Genomic DNA, 21,882 nt, shown 5'->3' with positions numbered 1-21,882 from the left:
CAGCTATTAATTGGAAGTTTCTTTTTAAACATTATTGGTCTCTGTGGAGATTATAAAACTAGTTACACGCCAGTATTGGTGTAGGACAGGATCAGGTCAATGCCCAAAACTCATGCCAGGCAACTGTGCAACGTGAAGGGTACCCAACAGAGGGATAAACATCAGACACTAGAGGGGTGAAGTAGAAACAAATATAAGTGAAACTTTGCACATGCTCGCGATACTTATTTTGGACTTAAGCTTTTCTGAAAAGGCAGGAGAGGCTTCTTTAAAGTTTAGTTTTGACTGAATGGAGGGAACTCTAACAAAACAGAACCGTCGCCAGCTCACTCAGCCCTACATGTAGCACTGGTTTTAGCATAATTTCAGTACAAGGCGAACTTTGGCATTCCCCTATAATAGAATTTCCAAAAGCTCACCCTTGAGCCCATTATTCCCAATGGATTACAGGTATGGACTTACACATGTGAGCATATTTCTGGTTCCTTTGCGTGATTCTTTCATCTTCACAGTGAAGCAGCAATGAATGTTTTGAAGGCTGAATTAGACTGGCCATTCACTGTGGATTTTACAATAGTTTTCTCACAATCCCCTTCCTTAGGTCCCTTACCTGCAAGACGATTGCAGATTAGATTTGATCATTTAAGAGCAGGTTTGGTGTAAAAGGTTTTTGCTCTTCTGCAACTGTTAAGAAATCACCCGTAGAGCTCAGTTAGATAGTGCAGACAAGCCTAAAGGACTGAACGGTCATTGCATGAACAGACTAGAAGAGTCACCCGCAGGAGGATGGAATCACTATCAGTCTGCATCTATTTCCAGGAAGATTCTGAAAGTCAAGTGAAGTGTTCTTCCCTAATTAGACCCCAATAGAATTCCAGTCAATAGAACATAGAGCCTGATGCTGGTGATTGCCTACTCCGTGTTGAACTGTAAAGAGTACAAAAGTGGCTGAGATCTTTTATTTTTACTGGACTCTGGTGTTGGGAGATGTCAGCCCACCGGTGTTGCAAATGGGGCGTTGCGTGAATGCGTGTGACCGTTGTGAAGTGCTTAATCCAGTGAGCTTAAAGCCACCTCCACGCTGAGGTATCAAAGTGCCGGATGTTGCAACTGAAAGATAATTCAAAGGAGCTTCCATGTTGAGGACTAGTGGCGGAGGTTCTTGGGGTGTGTGCGAGCTCTCTGCCGCTGCAGCCAGTTAGTCGCCCACAAGTGGACTTCGATCTCCGTGTTGGTCCTTCAGCTTTTTCTTAAAGAACAAAATCGTTGATGGTTTGTAGGTGATGACCCAGGGTTCAGACGGAGAGGACTGGCTGCAATTCTCTGAGCTGTCTTGCGTAGGAATCCGACGAGACCTAAAGAAAAAGATATTAATCTTTTTAAGTATCAAACTCAATCGATCTTTAATTCATAGGTGCTTTTAACAATGTTTAACAATATTTTGCATTCATCAACTGCAGTTACAAATCCTCCATTAGCTAAAGGGGAGAGGTGAAGCTTCAAGCATTTTATCTATTCCGTTATAATTGGATAAATGCCATTCAGGGTGAGGTAATGTGGCACACTTGCCGTGCCCTAATATATAGAGCGTGGCAGCAATGGACTTGAACTGCCTCAATTACTGACCCAATCAATTTTATGATAGATTTGAGATTATTCTTTAAGACTTATCTTAAGGTTCTGACCATGCTGTGTGAAGCAGCAAGTATAATGATCCTTCAATCTATATTCATGTTGACACTGGCCTAAGAAGTGTGAAAAGAACTTCCACCCTGAGCACCGTGCCTTTTCCTATTAACTGGAGTAGTTTGATCACAGCTAACTGATTAGTTCAAGGTTCCTGTGGCTCTGGCAGTCAATCCATCGGCTCAGATAACACTGAGCTGTGCTTGCCAGGAGCAGCTTAGCTTCAATTCCACGGGGGGGCATTCTCCAACCTCCCTGTGCCGTGTGCAGACAGCGCCAGTCCCGGAGAATAGCGGGCAGGTCTAAAAATCCATTTCACACCCGGTGCCAAACAGCTTGCGATTCTCCCAGCCCAGCAAGTCCAATTAGCATACTTAAAGTAGCACTTTAAATGCATTGCCCATTCAAATCCCAGCGCATGGAATTCTCCAGCCCTCGGGTACAATAACAGAGAGGATCACTACTGGTCTCCACTAACGCAGACCTGGCGTGATGATGATGCCGGTGAGCTTGGAGGCCACTGAAGCCCCCGGATGGCAGGGGGCATGGCCAGGCAGTGCCCATCAGGTAGTGCCCACCTGGCTGTGCCCAGCAGTGGCCACCAGACAGCCTGGTGGTGGCAGCTGAGCACCGCCAGTGTGCCGGGGGCAGTGCCGAGGGGGCGAGGCCTGAGTTGGGGCCATGATAGGGAAGCTATACGGGGGGGAGAGGAGGACGGGTCTGACAGGGGTTTGTTCAGGGGTGGATCATGAAGGCAGTCCTGATGGGGGAGCATGTCAGGAGTTTTGATGGGGAAGGGCATGTTGGGTGTTGGGCAGGGGAACCCATCAGGAGGCCCCCGATGCCGGTGACCTGTGTCGGGGAGAGATGGGGGAACATGCCACCAATGTGGCGGGGAGGGGGGGAGAGTTCTCATTGCCTGTGGGCTGAGGGATGGGGTCTCCCAGTACACTCTGAGATCGGAGCACCCTTACAAAACAGCACCCGAGTGCTCAGAAGCCCGGCTCACTGGCGTGTTTAGGCCCTGCCTCCTCCATTACTGATGCAAAACTCCCAACTCTCCAAAAAGGTGACTGAGTGTGGGCGGATTGTGATGCAGTGCGCCTGAGAGACTGGAACACATCACTCCATTATTCCCACCGTTTCGACACAATCGAAATTTTTTGGGAAAATTACACCCCATTTCTCTACACGAACTTCAATGTTTCAACTTTCTTCTTTGCTCCCAGATGCACCATAGAAAGCATTCTTTCCGGATATATCACAGCTTGATACAGCTCCTGCTCTGTCCAAGACCGCAAGAAACTACAAAGGGTCGTGAACGTAGCCCAATCCATCACGTAAACCAGCCTCCCATCCATTGACTCTGTCTACACTTCCCACTGCCTCAGCAAAGCAGCCAGCATAAATTAAGGACCTCGCACACCCTGGACATTCTCTCTTCCACCTTCCGTCGGGAAAAAGATACAAAAGTCTGAGGTCACGTAGCAACCGACACAAGAACAGCTTCTTCCCTGCTGCCATCAGACTTTTGAATGGACCTACCTCGCATTAAGTTGATCTTTCTCTACACCCTAGCTATTACTGTAACACTACATTCTGCACCCTTTCCTTTCCTTCTCCATGTATAGTAGGCTTTGTCTATATAGTGCGCTGTATACTAATACATGTGACAATAAAAAATCAAATCAAATCTGAGTTGAGAGTATCCAAATGAAGAGTTACCACTGAGCCAAGGCCAATGTGCTGATTGTCCCTTTAAGCAGAATGCCACTGTGCCACCATTCTTATTCATAAATACCTTTTTGTTCACTTATGAAGTCTGTGAAAATGCACCTTTACAGCCAGCAAGGGCACTGGATTTACATTATTAGTTAACTGGTGAAGCAAAGTACTGAAGAAGTCTAAGGTACCAATGTCCAACTGAATAGAACAACTAAGATGACAGATAGGAATTTTAAACTAATGAGGGGGAAGTGGGGTTCAGGTTTAAAGTTTTAAGTTTATTTATTGGTGCCACAAGTTAGGCTTACATTAACACTGCAATGAAGTTACTGTGAAAATCCCCTAGTTGCCACACTCTGGCACCTGTTCAGGTACACTGAGGGAGAATTTAGCATGGCCAATGCACTTAACCCATCAGACAGTGGGAGGAAACCGGAGCACCCGGAGGAAACCCACGCAGACACGGGGCGAATGTGCAGACTCCGCACAGACAGTGACCCAAGCCGGGAATCGAATTCGGGTCCCTGGTGCTATGAGGCAGCAGTGCAAACCATTGTACCACCGTGCTGCCTAAGGGTAGATTTCCAAGTCTGAAGTGTAATGATTTGAACAAAATCAAGCAAACAGTGTCAGGAAAGGTCCAAGAGTCGGGAAAGGTTAATTGGGCATTAGTCACATCGGGGTGAGGGAAAAATAAAATCAAAGGCACTATATCAGAATGCACATAGGAGTCGGAAGATTGATGAATTAATGCACAGATAGCGATAGATGGTGTGGATTCCATCGCCATTACAGAAGCATGGTTACTGGTTGGCCAAGAGCAAGAATTTTCCATCCATTAACACCCCGCTGCTGCTGCAAACGAGGAGGGAGAACTTGGCGCTCTGCCAAATCTCTGTTCACTGCTGCGGGACCGGAAAATCCTGCTGGCGTGAACGGCTGGAAAATTCCACCCTTTATATTCCAGGGAATGTGACTTTTAGGAAAGATAGACAAAATGGGAGAGGTGGTGGGCTACCCCTAATGATAGAAGATGCAGGTACAGCAAGCAATTACAAAGGTAACCAGTATTTTATCCTTCATTGCAAGGGAGTTGGCGTATACGCCGAAGGAAATCTCGCTGTTGTAGCAACACATCTGAGGTATTGTCCACAGTTTTGGTCTCCTTCGCTAAGGAAGGATATACTTGTCTTGGGAGTGGCTGCTACAACAGGTTCACTAGATTGATTCTGGGTTAAAGAGGATTGTTCTGTGAGAAGACATTGAGTGCACGTTTATTCTCTGAAGTTTAGAAGAATGAAAGGGGACCTCGTTGATTTGAAAAGTAGGGATGTAGAATTGAAAAGCAGGAAAGTCACGCCAAGCCAAGCCGAACCTTGGTTAGATCACACTGGGAGAATACTGCGTTCAGTTCTGCTCACCATCTTAGTAAAATGATATTGAGGAGCTGGAAAGCGAGCCAAGAAGATTAACAAGGATTATCCCAAGAAATCTGTGGATTTACACATCAGGAATGGACGGACAGGCTGGGCATTTTTTCTCGTGAAAAAAAAAAGGTGATCTATTAGAGGCCGTCCGAACGATGGAAGGTTTTGATAGAGTGATGAGAGAGATTATTTATTTTTTGTGGGGAAAAGCATATCTAGAGGCCATCAATTTTGGATAGTCAGCCTGGAATCCACTAGAGAATTCAGGAGAAACGTCATTATCCAAAGAGTGGCGAGAAGGTAGAACTCGCTACCACAGGGAGTGGTTACAGTGAATAATATAGATGCAATAAAGGGGAAACTCGATAACATTTGAGGGAGAAGGGAATAGAGGGTTAGAGTGACAGAGGTAGATGAGGAGAGATGGGAAGAGGCACAAGTGGAACAGAAATACCAGCATAGACTGGTTGGGCTGAATTACCTGTTTACTGTACCCTATATCCTACATGATTCTATGTAATTAAAACGTATAAAGTTTTGCAAGGGCTTGGCAAGTTCAATTCTGTTTCCCCTGGTTGGCGATTCTAGACCTAAAGGTAACAGTTTCAGGGTAAAGTCATGTGGGGCTGAGGATCGGTGGGGTGGAGAATTCCAGCTCTAATTGTGGGGGGTGAGGGGGGTAGTGAATGCCCGCTCCAATCGAGGTTGGGGGAGGGGGTGGTGGAGGGGAGTGAATGTGGGCTCCATTTGAGGGGCTTGGGGGGTGAATGCTGACTCCAATCTTCGGGGTGGGGGCGGGGTGGTCATTGTTTGTTCTGATCAGGGTGCCCTTTAAAGATGGCACCTTGATCTCAGTGCAGCCGGGCTTTGCCAGCGTGTTGAGGCTTTGCCCCCCTAAATGACAGCATGAACCACGGCCAGCTGTTCTTTGTGGCAGAGTGTGGTAAGATCTGGAGGAGGGAAACAGGCTGTTTTTCTCACCGGAACATACACTGCCATTTTTTTGGTGAGATTTCTCTCAATGAGATTAGTCAAATTGAGACTGATAGATTTTTGGGCACAGGGAACTCGAGAGATATGAGGAAAGGGAGGGAAAATAGAGTTCATGTCAAAGTTCAGCCCTGCTCTTATTAAACAGCAGAGCAGGCCCGAGGGGCTGAATGGCCTACTCCTGCTCCTATTAAGTTCTTGTTTTGAAACGTGACAAATTGAGTAAATACAGGTTAATTTGTGCTTCAACTGAACGTAACCCAAACCATTCAATCATTTGTCTTCCTTCAATTGGTAGATACGGTGGCACAGTGGTTAGCATTGCTGCCTCACAGCACCAGGGGCCTGGGTTCGATCCCCGGCTTGGGTCACTGTCTGTGCGGAGTCTACATGTTCTCCCTGTGTGTGGGTGGGTTTCCTCCGGGTGCTCCAGTTTCCTCCCACAGTCCAAAGATGTGCGGGTTAGGTTAATTGGCCGTGCCAAATTGCCCCTAAGTGTCCAAGAATGTATAAGTTAGGAGGGGTAATTGCATGGGGTTGGGCTTGGATAAGATGTTCTGTTGAAGAGTCGGTGCAGACTCGATGGGCCGAACGGCCTCCTTCTACACTGTAGGGATTGGATGAATACAAGTTACACATTGACCTGGTGGTCGTAGTTCTCTCACGCCTGGATGCCAGTCTTCCTGCAATCAGAGCTGCAGGAACACTGGCATCCTTTGACATGAACCTGTGATTTGCCTCATGCTGAAGTACATTGATTCGCAGATTTGCAAAGTCAACTGTTCTGGTTCTAAACGTTAAAATGATCAATGACTTGACGAGGCCATTGCATTCCTTGATGATGATATCTGTTGAAATGCCAGAAGCCAATCAGTGGTTGCTGTGCTCCGAGGCTGGTTCAGAGAAATTTGCCAGCAGAACAGGAGTTGAAGGAATTCCCGAGTCTTTTAGCTCAGTTTCCAGGTATTATTATTGAGCTGACAGTCGCTTCCCTTTAAGGCCTTTTCTCTCCCAGTTTTTGAAGAGAGACGTTGCCATGGAAACGGCAGAGTTATGCCAATCAACAGTGCACCACTGAAGGCCGAGTTCAAAACTCTGAATTCTGAATGTCTGACCTTTCACATTTATCTTTCATGAGACAGAATGCCTACCAATTGTAGTTAAAGGTGTCACTGACGCAAATATAAAATGATTAAATGTCTCATTCCCAATTTGTACAATGTAGCATCTTCAATGTGATCCTGCTGTGGCAACATAGAATATTACAGCATAGAAGGAGCCATTCGGTCCATCGTGTCTGCACTGGCTCCTAAACGCGCTACCCAACTAGTCCCATTCTCCAGCCCTCTCTCCGTATCCCTCTAAATGCATCACTTTCAAATATGTATCCAGCTCTTAAAGAAGTTTACCCACTTTTATTTTTGTAACTGCAGTATAGCCTTTTCTAACCAGCCACCTCTTGGAGAATGTACAAAGTATATAAATACTTGGCAGTACAAAATGTCCAGAAGAGAACAGATTACATTCCCTCTGAAATGCTCTCACTCTGTTCCGGATTGTCAGGATGTATGACTAGGATGGATGTTGGGATCCTGTGGAAGTCCTGAAGTGCGGATCCATGTGGAAATTAATCAGGAACTTTGAACCCACCAATAGGGCGGCACGGTAGCACAGTGGTTAGCACTGCTGCTTCACAGCTCCAGGGTCCCGGGTTCGATTCCCGGCTCGGGTCACTGTCTGTGTGGAGTTTGCACATTCTCCTCGTGTCTGCGTGGGTTTACTCCGGGTGCTCCGGTTTCCTCCCACAGTCCAAAGATGTGCGAGTTAGGTTGATTGGCCAGGTTAAAAATTGCCCCTTAGAGTCCTGGGATGCGTAGGTTAGAGGGATTAGCGGGTAAATATGTGGGGGTAGGGCCTGGGTGGGATTGTGGTCGGTGCAGACTCGATGGGCCGAATGGCCTCCTTCTGCACTGTAGGGTTTCTATGATTTCTATGAATTCCCCAGTTCCCTTTGCAAATCTCTCCGGCTCTGAGTTAGGTTTGGAAAGTTCTACAGTACTCACCCAGGAAACGTCAGATTAAAACTGAGTCTAACTCTCGGGGAACGACACATCTGCCCCACAGTCAACTTTTTAAACCCCGGACTACTCCTTCCACCCCCTCCGCCAATCACCTGATTATCCCCTAAACATGATTACCTTCCTGATCCCACATGATCCAATCCTCCCGAACCAACCCAGCCACCCCCCCGACCCTCCCAGTTACCCCTTCAACCCAACTACCCTCCCAACCTGACACCACTACCCAGTGATACCTTGGCTAACCCCCTTTCCCCCCCGACCATCTGACTACCCTCCTGACCTGTTCCAGCTAACACCGACCTGATTACCGCCACCATCTGCAACCTCCCCACCCCAACACACCAGCCAACTACCCTCCCAACCTGACCCGACTACCTTCACTATCTGACCCAGCTACTCTCTTGAGCACATGACTACCTTGACCATGCTACCCATTCACCCACCTACTCACTTATTCATCTCACCTATCTACCCACTTACCTCCCCCTACCCACCTCACCCATCTACTTCCTATTCATTTACCCACCTCATCCACCTAACCCCTACCCACTTACACATACTCAATTACCCACATCACCCACCTACCCCCTGTCTATTTACCCACCTAAACCCTACCCATCTCAATCACCTAGCCACTTCACCCCCTGCCCACGACTCACCCACCCATTTATTATTGACCTCATTAGCCTACTCCTCTACCCACCTACCTATGTAACCCACATGCTTGTTGTGGAGTGATGTCCCTCAAGTGATCAGCTACTAACCTGGTTCCAGGAGAAACAGAGTGTTTCACCTGCCTCATGAGTCACCTGACGCAAGGAGCTGTGCGAGTTCTTCAAGTGAGGTCACTATTGTAATGTTGGAAAAAAACTCCAGCACACACCATAAAAAGCAATGTGATAATGACCAGATATTGTGCTTTAGTGATGTAGGAACGTAGGAGCAGGATTGGGTCATTCGGCCCTTCGAGTCTGCTCCACCACTCGATAAGATCATGGCTGATCTAGATGTTGGGGGGAGGGTGGGGGGAATTTTCCTGTCCTGCCCGCCATGGATCGTAAAGGGCAGGGGGTGGACCATGCAAAGATCCATTAGCCTCAGGCGGGACTTTGCAGTTCTGTAGTGTGCACGGCAGGAAAATCCCACCCGTGATCTTGGCTCCACTTTCCTGTCTGCCATCGCCCTCCCCCCCAACCCCATTTTCAGCTGTGTTAACTGGCTGTCACGTGGAGGGGAGCCGGAATCCTGTTCTGCCCTCCCCCTGAACTGGTGATCGTTACCAGTGCCAGGACTGCCGCCTTGAAACTGACACATGGCCCAGTGCTGGCATTTTCTAGGGATTCCACCCATTTCCGTCCCCTAGCACTCCTGACCTCCTCCGGCTGCTCCGGTTTCCTCCCACAGTCCGAAAGATGTGCTGGTTAGGTGCATTGGCCGTGCTAAATTCTCCCTCAGTGTACCCGAACAGGCGCCGGAATGTGGCGACTAGGGAATTTCCACATTAACTTCATTGCAATGTTAATGCAAGCCTACTTGTGACACTAACAAATAAACTTTAAATAAACTTTAAAAACCTCCATTCCCGTCTTTTGAGGACCCCAGGAATTCAGTCCTTATCCTCCATTTCGTCCCTGTTGTGGAAGGAAGGGAGGGGCAAAGACTAATAAATAAAACAGAAATAAATAGAAAGAGCCACTGACGGCTTGGGGGTAGGATACGCACAATGATGACACTGGGTGTGGACACAGTCGGCAGAGACCCAATTGGCTGGCATTCCCAAATGCTATTCCCTTGACCTCACTGTGAAAGAAGCAGGCGCCTTCTGGGCTTCACTCATTTCAAAAATAAGTGGATAAAACAAATAAAGATTGAACACATGGAACACATCTCGGGTAATTAATTTACATTCCAAGTATTTACCACAGTTGGGTTTTTCTTTAATGTCATTTCCAAATAGAATCCACACTTTAAGTCTCGTGACTAATACTGCTTTACAGCTGTGGAAATTTGGATTATTTTCCTCCATGAGATTAACTTCCATCAAATCAAATTTCAAATGAGATTTTTTCTTTTCCAGCTTGGTTTTTGGTTATGCTACAGTATATTAAACATTGCACAGAATATCAACTCAGCTAATGACATGTTGTGCTTATAAAAACAGCAGGAACTCATCTTGTACTGAGAGCTTCATGAACCAGGAAACCCAACTCTCCAAAAGCCTTAAAAGGGCAGTTTGTTTACGAACCTGATTTTTTTTAAAAGGCGTGCATGGAAGGGGAGAAGTTCTAGGTTTGGCAACCCTGAGGGTTTTCCCCTTGACACAACCAGGGAGAAAAATTGTCAGGGAATTATTTTAAACTGCAACTTCCCTTAGATTTTCTCCGTTAAGTTTAAAGTTTATTTATTAGTTTACATTAACACTGCAATGAAGTTACTGTGAAAATCCCCTGGTCGCCACATCTCAGCACCTGTTCAGGTACACTGAGGGAGAATTTAGCATGGCCAATGCACCTAACCAATCTTTCAGACAGTGGGAGGAAACCGGAGCATCTGGAGGAAACCCATGCAGACACAGAGAGAACGTGCAGATTCCGCACAGACAGTGAACCAAGCTGGGAATCGAACCCGGGTCCCTGACACTGTGAAGCAGCAGTGCTAACCACTGCGCCACCCTTTGAACTCCTTCATTTAAAGGGATTTGGATAAGAACCTCCAGAGAAGTAAAATTGCCGGTCTGATTTCCTGTTAGAGGGGGCTGGCACAGACACGGCAGGCCAAATGGCTTCTCTCTAAGTGATAATCATGGAATCCCCACAGTACAGACGGAGGCCACTTGGCCCATCAAGTCTGCATCGATTCTCTCCAACAGAGCTTCCTACCCAGGCCCACCCCTGCCCTATCTCCGTAACCCCACACATTTATCCCACTCGTCCCCCTAACCTATGCATCTTTGGACACTAAGGGTCAATTTAGCATGGCCAATGCACCCAACCTGCGCATCTTTGGACTGTGGGAGGAAACTAGAGGACCCGGAGAAAACCCACGCAGACAGAGGGAGAACATGCAGATTCCACACAGACAGTCACCCAAGGCTGGAATTGAACCCGGGTCCCTGACGCTGTGAGACAGCAGTGCTAACCACTGTGCTACCATGCCGCCCATTTTTTTCCAAAATGTGAGGTTGTTCACTTTGGTGGAAAGAATAGAATGATAGAATTCCTACAGTGCAGAAGGAGGCCATTCGGCGTCTGATTCTATATTGGAGAGGGTGAGGGGGGTAAGAAGCTGTTGGATTGGGAGGGAGCTCCAAATTCAGGCATACTTCCAATCGGAGTTGGCGATCATGGAGAATTGCCAACCCAATCGTTAATCATATTTCCCCCTTAGGACATCATCCTCACCCCCACTCTCCTCAATCCCCACTTATCCTGCTCGGAGGTCAATGACTCATGTTCGGAGACTGTTCTGCCAATGCCAGCAGCCATGCAGAGCCTTGCACAGTGGCCACTGTTCTTTGGAAAATGTTTATTGTGTGAGGTGGACATTGCTACCATTTCTCCTTGAGAAGGTAGTGATGGGTCTACTTCATGAGCCATTGTAGACCATCCAGTTAAGATGTTGCTATGTGGTGATGATGCTTCCAGGATTTTAACCCAGCGCAAGTGAAGAGTGAGCGAGTCTACTCAGTGAGGGGTAGATGGATCTTTGATGGGACAGGACTTCCGCCTGTACCCTTACCCTCGGTCCCTTTCCTGGGGTCAATGTCACAGATCAGCACAAATCACAAGCCATTAATGGGATTGTGGTCAGTACAGGCCCGATGGGTCGAATGGCCTCCTTCTGTACTGTAGGGATTCTATGAACTGCAAAGTCACATTTTACGTTGGCGTAAACACGTGAAGCGATTGCCCCCTCCCCCACCAATGATGGGGCTCATTTCCTGACATGTAATGTTGGGAACATTGTAATAATAAATTGTCATATCATTATCAGGTCCCTACACCAGAATCAATGCCCCCTCCCTCCAACAGTATAAATCTTGTCCTATTTTCCTTGTCTTCAGCTCTGACAAAGGGTCATTCAGACTCTAAAAGTTGACTCCATTCTCTCTCCACAGATGCTGTCTGACTTGCTGAGTTTCTCCAGCATTTTCTGCTTTTGTTTAAGATTCCAGCACCCGCAGCATCTTGTTTTTTCCTAATGCCCTGAAGATGCTGTCCATAGGGTGTTTGTGGATTTGCTACACAGAATCTGAAGCAATGAGTTTAAAGGTTTATTTATCAGTGTCACAAGTAGGCTTACATTAACACTGCAATGAAGTTACTGTGAAAATCCCCGAGTCGTCACACTCTGGTGCCTGTTCGGGTACACTGAGGGGGAATTTAGCATGTGTCTGAGGCAGCAAAAAGTTTGACAAAACTAAATATTAGCTCTGTTCTCTCTCCGTAGATGCTGTCAGACCTGCTGAGATTTTCTAGCATTTTCTGTATTTGTCTTCAGGGCATTGGATGAAAATTATGGATGAAAATCAGCATCACTCCCAGTTACACCACTCAGCGCGGCTTCCTACTTTTTCCCTTCAGCATCCCTTCCTACTCCTCCCCTCAGTCATGATGTGGAGATGCCGGCGTTGGACTGGGGTAAACACAGTAAGAGTTTTAACAACACCAGGTTAAAGTCCAACAGGTTTATTTGGTAGCAAATGCCATTAGCTTTCGGAGCGCTGCTCCTTCGTCAGATGGAGTGGATATCTGCTCACAAACAAGGCACACAGAGACACAAACTCAAGTTACAGAATACTGATTAGAATGCAAACCTCCCCTCAGTGCCAGTCCTGGCTACTCTTGCTATTGTCACTCCTCCTCAGTCTGTTCAGTGCTGCCTGCTGCTATTCCTCTCACACAGTGTGATAACCTCTCTCAGCACTGCACATTCACAACACTTTCCTCCTGTTGCTCTCCCAACGCCAGTGCATACTGTGGGTGGGAATTGTGAAGAGTTCCTACCCTGAGGACGCAGCAGCAACATTCAATTAATTCCCCTGAGAAGCGGCAAGAGGTGGGAGACAGGAGTAGGACTTGACTGGTGACAGCAGTGGTTAAAGGAGGAGATTGCTTAAATGATTGGTGGGGGTGGGGATGGGGGAGGAGAGGGCTGGGGGGTGATCTTAGAAAGGTATATTTAAGATGAATGACTGCTTATTAAATTGTTAGATTGGGCAAGGGGATGGAAGTTCAAAATAATAAGGTGTCAGTGTAGGACCAAATACTGTCAGGTATTCTTCACAGGGAGAGTTGCTATGTGTTCGCGTTGTCTTTTGGTTCTCTGATGTTGCTAATAATCTCACTTTAAGCTTGGAAAGATGAGAGCTCTTTATGTTTAATATTTATCATGTTGCCTTGTATAAAAAAAGGGCCAGGTGCACTGTTTCTGTCACACACACATCGCATGTCTCTCTGGTGCAGCTGTGAAATGTCACCCCCACAACACTTACACATGACAATTAGTTCCTAGCTAATTAGCCTCCATCTCTTTACAGATAATAGGACAATACACAACAGCGATCAACCCCTTTAATGCACTTCTGGAGAGAATAGTGAAGCTGAAAGACTTGAAATTGGTTTTAAAAAACTGAAGCAACTATGGGGATTAGGAAGGTATTTCTGGTTGAATGAGGTATAATAAGGCATTCTTCAATTGTAAGTATCCTATCATTGTTTTGGACTGGGACCTGAGGATAAGAGATGAGAGATAGGCCTTTTTGTGAGTGCTGTGATGATACTGTACCTTTAAGGAATGTATTTAGATCATGTTTCTTGTCAGGGGTGTGTTTAAAATTCAGCTCTGTTTTAAACGGTACCAATCTGTCTGCACCAGGCAGCTCACATGTTGAGAATGCAGGCTAATTATTGATTCTCGCTAGCGATGTGTTTGATTTAATCTGAGTTAATACATTTTTATTAATTTTGGTTTTGCCCTGGGCTTTCAGAGTAGGGTTTTGATTAGGTTGATTGATAGAGTTGGAGTAATGTGAATGGGCACAGCTAAGTTTACAGGGAGAACACACAGTTCTCGTTTATTTTTAAATAGTCAGAGTTTCTACCTGGTCCGAAAGAAGCAAGAAGTGTCTGTCTCTCTCTCTCTATCTGGAGGCTACTGTTCGAGGGCTGTCAGAAGACAGGTGTCTCTCTCTGTCTCTCTCTCTCTCACTCCAAAGGAGTTCAAAAGCTCTAGGACTGGTAACAAGTGAAAACATGTAAGCCTGTGTCGTTTGCTAACTGAACTTGAAGGGCAGTTTAAGTCTATAAGAGGAATATTGCTTGAATTGGAACTGATAGAGATAGGTTAGCAGTTCAGAAGTGTATCTTGGTCATGTTTAAGCATTTCAATTGGTAAAAGTTAAGCTAATTCACTCATTATAGTTAAACTGTATTGTTAAATAAAGTTTGTTTTGATAAAAGCTTCCTAGTGTGTCAGTAAAATCATACCTGGAGCGAAAAACCTTATCCTCACACTAATGCCAACATAAATATAACTGTGGCATCTAGTCAGGCTTCATAGTATACTGTGGGGTTTCTGCTCTGGTACCTTAACAGTGTGATAACCTTAAAATGATTTAACAAATGTAACGGGGCTACCAATACTAATCCATCTTAACCTGATACATTTCATCAAAAGAAATGAAGAACGTTTCCATTAAACATGTGTTGAGTAGACCTGCGATATAAAGTATCCTAGGTCTGGGTTGCACTGCTCTTTCAGTGTAAGTACCCATCACAGGCTTATAGTCAAAGCTGTTTTTTTGACCTCTCAGTTATTTTGAGGATGCTTGTCAGCTTTAATTAACTTTCTGGGTTGATAGGGGTGTAGGTTCCTGATCTCAATCATTATGAGAGCGACCTATTCCAGGTAGCTCCCATACATTCCCCCAGGTTAAATGAAGCAAAATCTAAAGGCGCGATGAAAAGAATAAATCACTGACAACTGGGTGAGTGATTTTGCTGCGAGCATTATGGCTGTTTGTGCTCAGCCCAGGATCTTCTGGAACTGTTTGCCGGTCCATCTGCCCCTTCCTTCAAAAACTACTTGAAAAGCATCTCTCTTCGAGGTACACCCACTCCCTTCATCATCAGCCCACCCTCTGCTCAGGCAAACTCCTGCTCCATTATAAAACATGCTGAGACACACTTTGAACTGCAAGGTGCTGGTGTTGATTCAAGCTGCTTTTATTGACTTGCCAGATTCTCTAAGGCTAGGCACCAGGAACACGCAGAAATAGGTCTTAGCTATTATATCAGATGTTACATCCATGACAACTACCTCAAGCTATGTGTAAACTGAATCCACATAGTGGATGTAATAAAGTCTAATTAAATCCAATATGAAAGCAGGGTAGCAGCTAATCCCTTTTTAACAGCATATAATGGCTATAAACCTATATTGAGCAATGCCACTTATCTTCAATGTTTGGTCATCCCACCTCCATACTCTGTAAGTCAAAATTCACGGTGGCACACTCGTTAGCATTGCTGCCTCACAGCACCAGGGACCCGGGTTCGATTCCCGGCTTGGGTCACTGTCTGTGCGGAGTCTGCACATTCTCCCCGTGTCTGCGTAGGTTTCCCCTGGATGCTCCGGGTTTCCTCCCACAGTCCGAAAGACGTGCTGGTTAGGTGCATTGGTCGTGCTAAATTCTCCCTCAGTGTACCCGAACAGGCGCCGGAGTGTGGCGACTGGGGGATTTTCACAGTATCTTCATTACAGTGTTAATGTAAGCCTACTTATGACATTAATAAATAAACTTAAAAGCTTAAACTCATCCCACCACCCCCAACTATTATTTGTAACACTTCTCCCTTCAACCATACTTTGAACCATTTGCCCAAATCTTCCCTCCCACCCGTTTGAGTTCAACGCAACTGTGAAGCACATTGAGAGGTTTTACTGCACTGAAGATGCCACAGAAACACCAGCAAGAGTGGCAGCCATTCCCCAAATGTCAGCTGTGGTGCAGTTGGCCGCACTCGAGTCAGAAGATTGTGGGTTCGAACCCCACTCCAGAACTTAAGTCTCAAAATCAAAACTGAAACTGATGGCCATGCAGTTCTTTTGGATATTAAACTACGGCTCTGCAAAAATTTCCAGGGCATTGTGGAACAGGACTTTTTCCCTGGAATCTTGGCCAATAATTATCCCGAAATCAACATCTCCAATAAGAATAGGTGATCACCGCATTACCATCACATTGCTGTTCATGGAAACTTGCTGTATGCAAACTGTCTGTCGCACTTCTGACATTACAACATGGAGGATACTTCACAAATACTCGATTGACTCTTAGGTGTTTTGGGACATCCAATGGTTGCGAAAGGTGCTATAAAAATGCAAGCCTTTCTTTCAATCAGTTGTACCAAGAGGAGTATTATTTGTTCCTGTCATTGGTTCTATTTAGAAGGACTTCTGATGCAAAATGTTATTGAAGGGTATTTGCATGGAAGTAATTAAGGTGCAAATTGTGGTCAATGAAATAAATGGCCAAACTGCTGGTGTGTTTGCTTCAAAAGTTGATGAGAGTTTATTCCTCGTCAAGGCAATATGGGTATAGATTATTTGGCCTCTCTTCCTAAAGGATAGTGTGCTGTGGAGGGAGTTACATTCTGATGCTAAAAGTAGGCCCAAGCCTACTTAATTTTGGCAGCAATTTGAGGCCATTATTGAATTCACCTGTCTCTTTCCTCTCCATGTTCATTTAGATGAAGGTCATTTTAAGTAAAGGCCTGAACACATTTTCATCTTGTTTCAACTCCGGTGAGACACCAGGGGTCAACATGATGCTAATTAAGTTCAATCAATCTCAATTCTACTCTGTGCCCAACAGCCTCTTCCTGATGGATGGTGCAACTAGGATGAGTAAGGTGTTTAAAAAGTTTATTTATTAGTGTCACAAATAGGCTTACATTAACACTGCAATGAAGTTACTGCGAAAATCCCCTAGTCGCCACATCCCGGCGCCTGTTCGGATACACTGAGGGAGAATTTAGCGTGGCCAATGCACCTAACCAGCACATCTTTCAGACTGTGGGAGGAAACCAGAGCAAACCCACGCAGACATGGGGAGAACGCGCTCAGACAGTGACCCAAGCTGCGTCCCTGGTGCTGTGAGAGGCAGCAGTGCTAACTTACACATTGTGCACTGGCTTTCTTGTGCTTTGATGTAGCTGTGTTGCTTAAGTGATCTGCACTGTCCTGCTATACCACTCTTGCAGAAAATAGTATTAAAAGCACACTTTAAAAAAAATCATTTAATCAGTGGTTTCTTTAAAAACTAAGAGCCCGGTTTTGGCCTTCTTTATAATGACAAGTGGATCGGTTTGTGTCTTGGTTACATTATCGGAGCTACAAATCAGACTGTTTCAGCAACAACACAGAGGAATTCTGGAGTGCATGTTACATACAAGAAGGCTCCAATGCAGAAATATAAGTCTTAAACCTCTGAGTACTGAGGTATCTCCTCAAAAACTACTCCACAGTCAGGGGGCACAGATCTTGTATTCAGTCTACTCGCTCCATGCTCCAAATGTCAACTGCCCACTCAGGACAAAAGGCAACCAGCTCACCCCACACCTCAGATCACATGACCCGTTCCCTTATAGGGGCTCTGCCCCAACATACATAACAATAAGTCTGTGTGGAGTTTGCACATTCTCCTCGTGTCTGCGTGGGTTTACTCCGGGTGCTCTGGTTTCCTCCCACAGTCCAAAGATGTGCGGGTTAGGTTGATTGGCCAGGTTAAAAATTGCCCCTTAGAGTCCTGGGATGCGTAGATTAGAGGGATTAGCGGGTAAAATATGTGGGGGTAGGGCCTGGGTGGGATTGTGGTCGGTGCAGACTCGATGGGCCGAATGGCCTCCTTCTGCACTGTAGGGTTTCTATGATCTAATAATCATTAGGCTTTCTTCAAGTAAAGTGAAATGTTTCCCTTCTGAAGGGTTCTAACTGTTCCAAAAGTATAAATCTTAGGACAATGATTCGCCGCAGTATGAATTTTAGCAACTTGTTCCTTGTTCCATAAAAATGATTTGCCTGTGTTTGCACTGAAGTGGCTTTACTACATGGGGCAATCTCATCTCATTAAAATATATTTTAAAACATTTTAGCCAGTCAAAGCAAAGATGAATGTCCCTCTCTCACATTAGTAAATGATGAGTCCACTTGCCCACTGGACAACACTAATTGCACTTCAGTGGAATTAATTCTATTTGAATTGATTAAGGATGCTTTTGAGATTTATTATAAGACGCGATACAAATTCAAGTCTTTTCTTGCGTGACAAAGAATTTAAATAACAATACCCAAGAATATTATAACCTCATGTTATAATGCAGCTCCTGTAACTCCTTCTCCAATCAGACCAGCCTGATCTCAGGTTTGCTCTCTGTTCTGACCTGCCAACATCCACAGTCTAGATTTGTGAAGGCCCACCCTTCTCAACCTTGCCCCTCACCTAAGGTGTGGCGATCCTCAGGTTAAATCACCACCAGTCAGCTCTCCCCCTCGAAGGAGAGAGCCGCCTAAGGTCATCTGGGACTATGGTGACTTTATCTTGCGGAACGGTTGCACAGTGGTTAGCACTGCTGCCTCACAGCACAAGGCACCCGGCTTTGATTCTTGGCTTGGGTCACTGTGTGTGCGTGGGTTTCCTCCCAGAGTCCAAAAGACATGTTGGTTAGATGCATTGGCCATGCTAAATTCGCCTTCAGTGTACCCGAACAGGCATCGGAGTGGCGACTAGGGGATTGCAGTGTTAATGTAAGCCTTGTGACACTAATAAATAAACTTAAAAAACCTTTAGATTGAAAAATGAAGCAAATCCAAAGATGTGTGGGTTAGGCTGATTGGCCATGATAAACCTCCCCTTAGTATCAGGAGAAATTAGCAGGATAAATACGTGGGGTTATGGGCATTGGGCCTGGGTGGGATTGTGGTCAGTGCAGACTCGATGGGCCAAATGGCCTCCTTCTGCACTGTAGGGATTTTATGATCCTATGAAAATGGATTTTGGGTGAGATATCAGAGGATACCACCCATCCGCAGAAGTAAAGAGTCGGAAGATGAGGAGGAAAAATATCAGGAGGGAAAAATAATGGAGGAAGGTGGGGTTGAGGGGGAGGGAAGTGGGGCGTGGAGAATAGAGAATGGCCATTGAGTTCTGGGGACCTGGATGCAAAGCTTTTTTGAGGCTAATGGGATGATTGTCTCTGGTTGGAAGGAGTCTATGGGCAATATCTCACCTGCATTACTGGGATGAGGAGGTCTTTCTTCAGCCAGATGGAATTCATTGCCACAGAAGGCTGTGGAGGCCAGGTCATTGAGTGTATTAAGAAAGAGATAGATATGTTCTTGATTGATAAAGGTTAAGGGGAAAGGGTGGGAGAATGGGGTTGAGAAACTTATTAGCCATGATTGAATGGCAAAGCAGACAGGATGGGGTGAATTCTGCTCCTATATCTTCTGGTCTTAATGCCTGATACAAAACTGTGCCACATTTATCACTGATCAGCAATCACACACACAGCAGGTTAAAAACAATAGTATGGGTTGGCGCTGAGGCAGATCACTGGGACAAAATGAATGGTGCTTTCCTTCAAGGATGGATGTGCCACACTCAATCTGGAAACAGTTCACACTGGTTGACTCAAGAATTTGAGCTAACCAGTGTGAGGTTTTGAGTTAGAAAGAAGCTATTTACTCTGGTGGGGAGGTCCAGGACGGAGCGGAAACAGTTTTAAAATTAGAGCTAGATCATTCGAGGGCAATGTCTGACACCATTTCTTCAACAGAAAGATAACGGAAATCCGGTTTGACCACAACACTAGGTCAACTCAAAGGGCCCGATTTTACCACTGCGTCGCGCCCGAAAATTGGCGCGAAAACTTGATAAAGTCGGGCATGAGGCCATTAACATGATCCACGCCCGCATCCGCGCAGATACCCACTTTACCAAGGCCCGAAAATGGCCGCATCCGATTTGTGCCCGAAAATTTGTATGCATTTAAATTGACTTAATAGGCTGCCCGCCCAACTTTACCAGCATTTCCCCCTTTATCATCGCGTTCGCGCATCCAGATTCAGCATGAAACAGACTCAGCAAAGGTCTGTTTCGGGTGCTCCAGCTTCTGAAGAGGTAAGTTCAGAGTTTCCAACGGCTCTCTGACTCAGATCGTGGGGAGAGTGGGGGGGGGGGGGCGGGGGGCGGAGGCGGGCCAGATCATTCTCTGGTGAGGGGGGAAGGGAGAAAGGAGGCCCAATCATTCTCTGGTGGAGAGGGGGGGAGCAGGGGGAGGCTAGATCGTTCTCTGGTAGGGGGAGGGGGAGTAGGAGCAGGGGGGGACTGCTGCCACTCTGCGGGCGATCGGTGGGGGCAAAGGGGGGCAGAGAGTCGTGATTGGTCTGGGTAGCGGGGGGGTGGGTGAATAAGGGGGACAATTACATTGTGGGGGTGGGCGATGTCTGTGGGGCCCATCGCTCCCACTTTTTGCTCCCGAGCTGCTTTATCTGCTTTTTGCGGCCCGGGAGCAATGTGACAAGGATGCATTTTTCAAAATTTTTTTTCACTGCGCATGCGCAGTTCAGAGCTCCGATCGTTTTGGGCATGATAAGCCCCGTTCACAGCGCAATTCGGACTCGCGATTTTTATTTCAGGATCAGTACGTATGGGGATGCCTGGGAACAGATTTCCAAGTCGGATCTGAATTGTGCCCAGATTCAGCACTCAGAATGAAAATGGTAAAATCGGGCCCAAAATGTCAAAACTGAGATCATTGAATCCCTACAGTGCAGAAGGAGGCCATTCAGCCCATCGAGTCTGCACCAACAACAATCCCACCCATGCCCTATCCCCGTAACCCCATGTATTTACCCTGCTAATCCCTCTAACCTATACATCCTGGGACACTAAGGGGCAATTAAACATGGCCAATGCACCTAACCAGCTCATCTTTGGATCAATGTTTCTTTTTAAGGCAAGGGTATTTAGGATCAGGGACCAGGGTGGGTATACGGAGTTAAGAGATAGATTAGCCATGATGTTATTAAATGGTAGAACAGACTTGGGAGTGTGAATGGATGAATGTTGTTCCTATCCAACGCAAAAACAGAAAAATGCTGGAAAATCTCAGCAGGTCTGACAGGATCTGTGGAGAGAGAATAGAGCCAACGTTTCGAGTCCAGATGACCCTTCGTCAGAGCAGACTCGATGGGAAGGGTCTGACGAAGGGTCATCTGGACTCAAAATGTTGGCTCTACTCTCTCTCCACAGATGCTGTCAGAACAGCTGCGATTTTCCAGCATTTTTCTGTTTTTGTTTCAGATTCCAGCATCCGCAGTATTTTGCATTGACAATACTGTTCCTATGTCCTTCTGAGTGTCTCAAATGTCAAACACTAACAGCCTCCATTGTGGTGAGCTTAATGTTTTTCACAAAAGGACTGCTCCATCTCGTCTTGATGGTGTAGTGTTACAAGGGTTTAGGAGTGCTTGTTCCACCTCCTGGCCCACCTTACCTCATTCAGCTTTACAGTCCAACCCTGTCCCCACCGAGAATACTCTCAGTGGCAGCCATCTGTTTCCCCACATGTCCGAAGGGGTGCATGTGCAGAGACAGTGCAAGGCCAGACCTTTCTGTTCCCTCTCCAAGTGCCATCATCAAATACATATTTGATTTAAGTAAAAGCTGCTGTGCCTGTCTCTAGTTATTAACAAAATACCACTCAGTTATGTTGTAGCGCTCTTTTTTTGACAGGCTGGAATTTCAACTATTCTAGCAAACAAAATGTGATTTCTGGTGCTCCATAACCATGGTAAGTAGGTATAGTTAACATTCAAAGCTTTTATGTTCGTAGAGTGTAGGCAACTTCAAGCTCATACAGTCAGTTGCTCTTCCCCGCACTTTCCAAATCTTCTCCCCATAAAAT

General features: G+C 46.0%; 1 protein-coding gene across 2 annotated transcripts in view; it reads right to left on the bottom strand.

Moving 5' to 3' along the window:
• Positions 1–912: 912 nt before the first annotated feature.
• kremen1 (kringle containing transmembrane protein 1) overlaps positions 913–21,882 on the bottom strand; it is a 190,552-nt gene continuing 169,582 nt past the window's right edge. For both annotated transcript variants that reach the window (XM_078227651.1, XM_078227650.1), the window contains exon 9: positions 913–1,355. In XM_078227651.1, coding sequence (XP_078083777.1) covers positions 1,199–1,355 — 157 coding nt within the window. In that variant the 3' untranslated portion in view covers positions 913–1,198. The remainder of the gene's footprint in view (positions 1,356–21,882) is intronic.

Source organism: Mustelus asterias, chromosome 13, assembly GCF_964213995.1.
Source record: "Mustelus asterias chromosome 13, sMusAst1.hap1.1, whole genome shotgun sequence".
NCBI classification, from domain to species: domain Eukaryota; kingdom Metazoa; phylum Chordata; class Chondrichthyes; order Carcharhiniformes; family Triakidae; genus Mustelus; species Mustelus asterias.
Note: the sequence above shows the minus strand (reverse complement) of the source record. Positions and strands in the feature narration are given on the sequence as shown.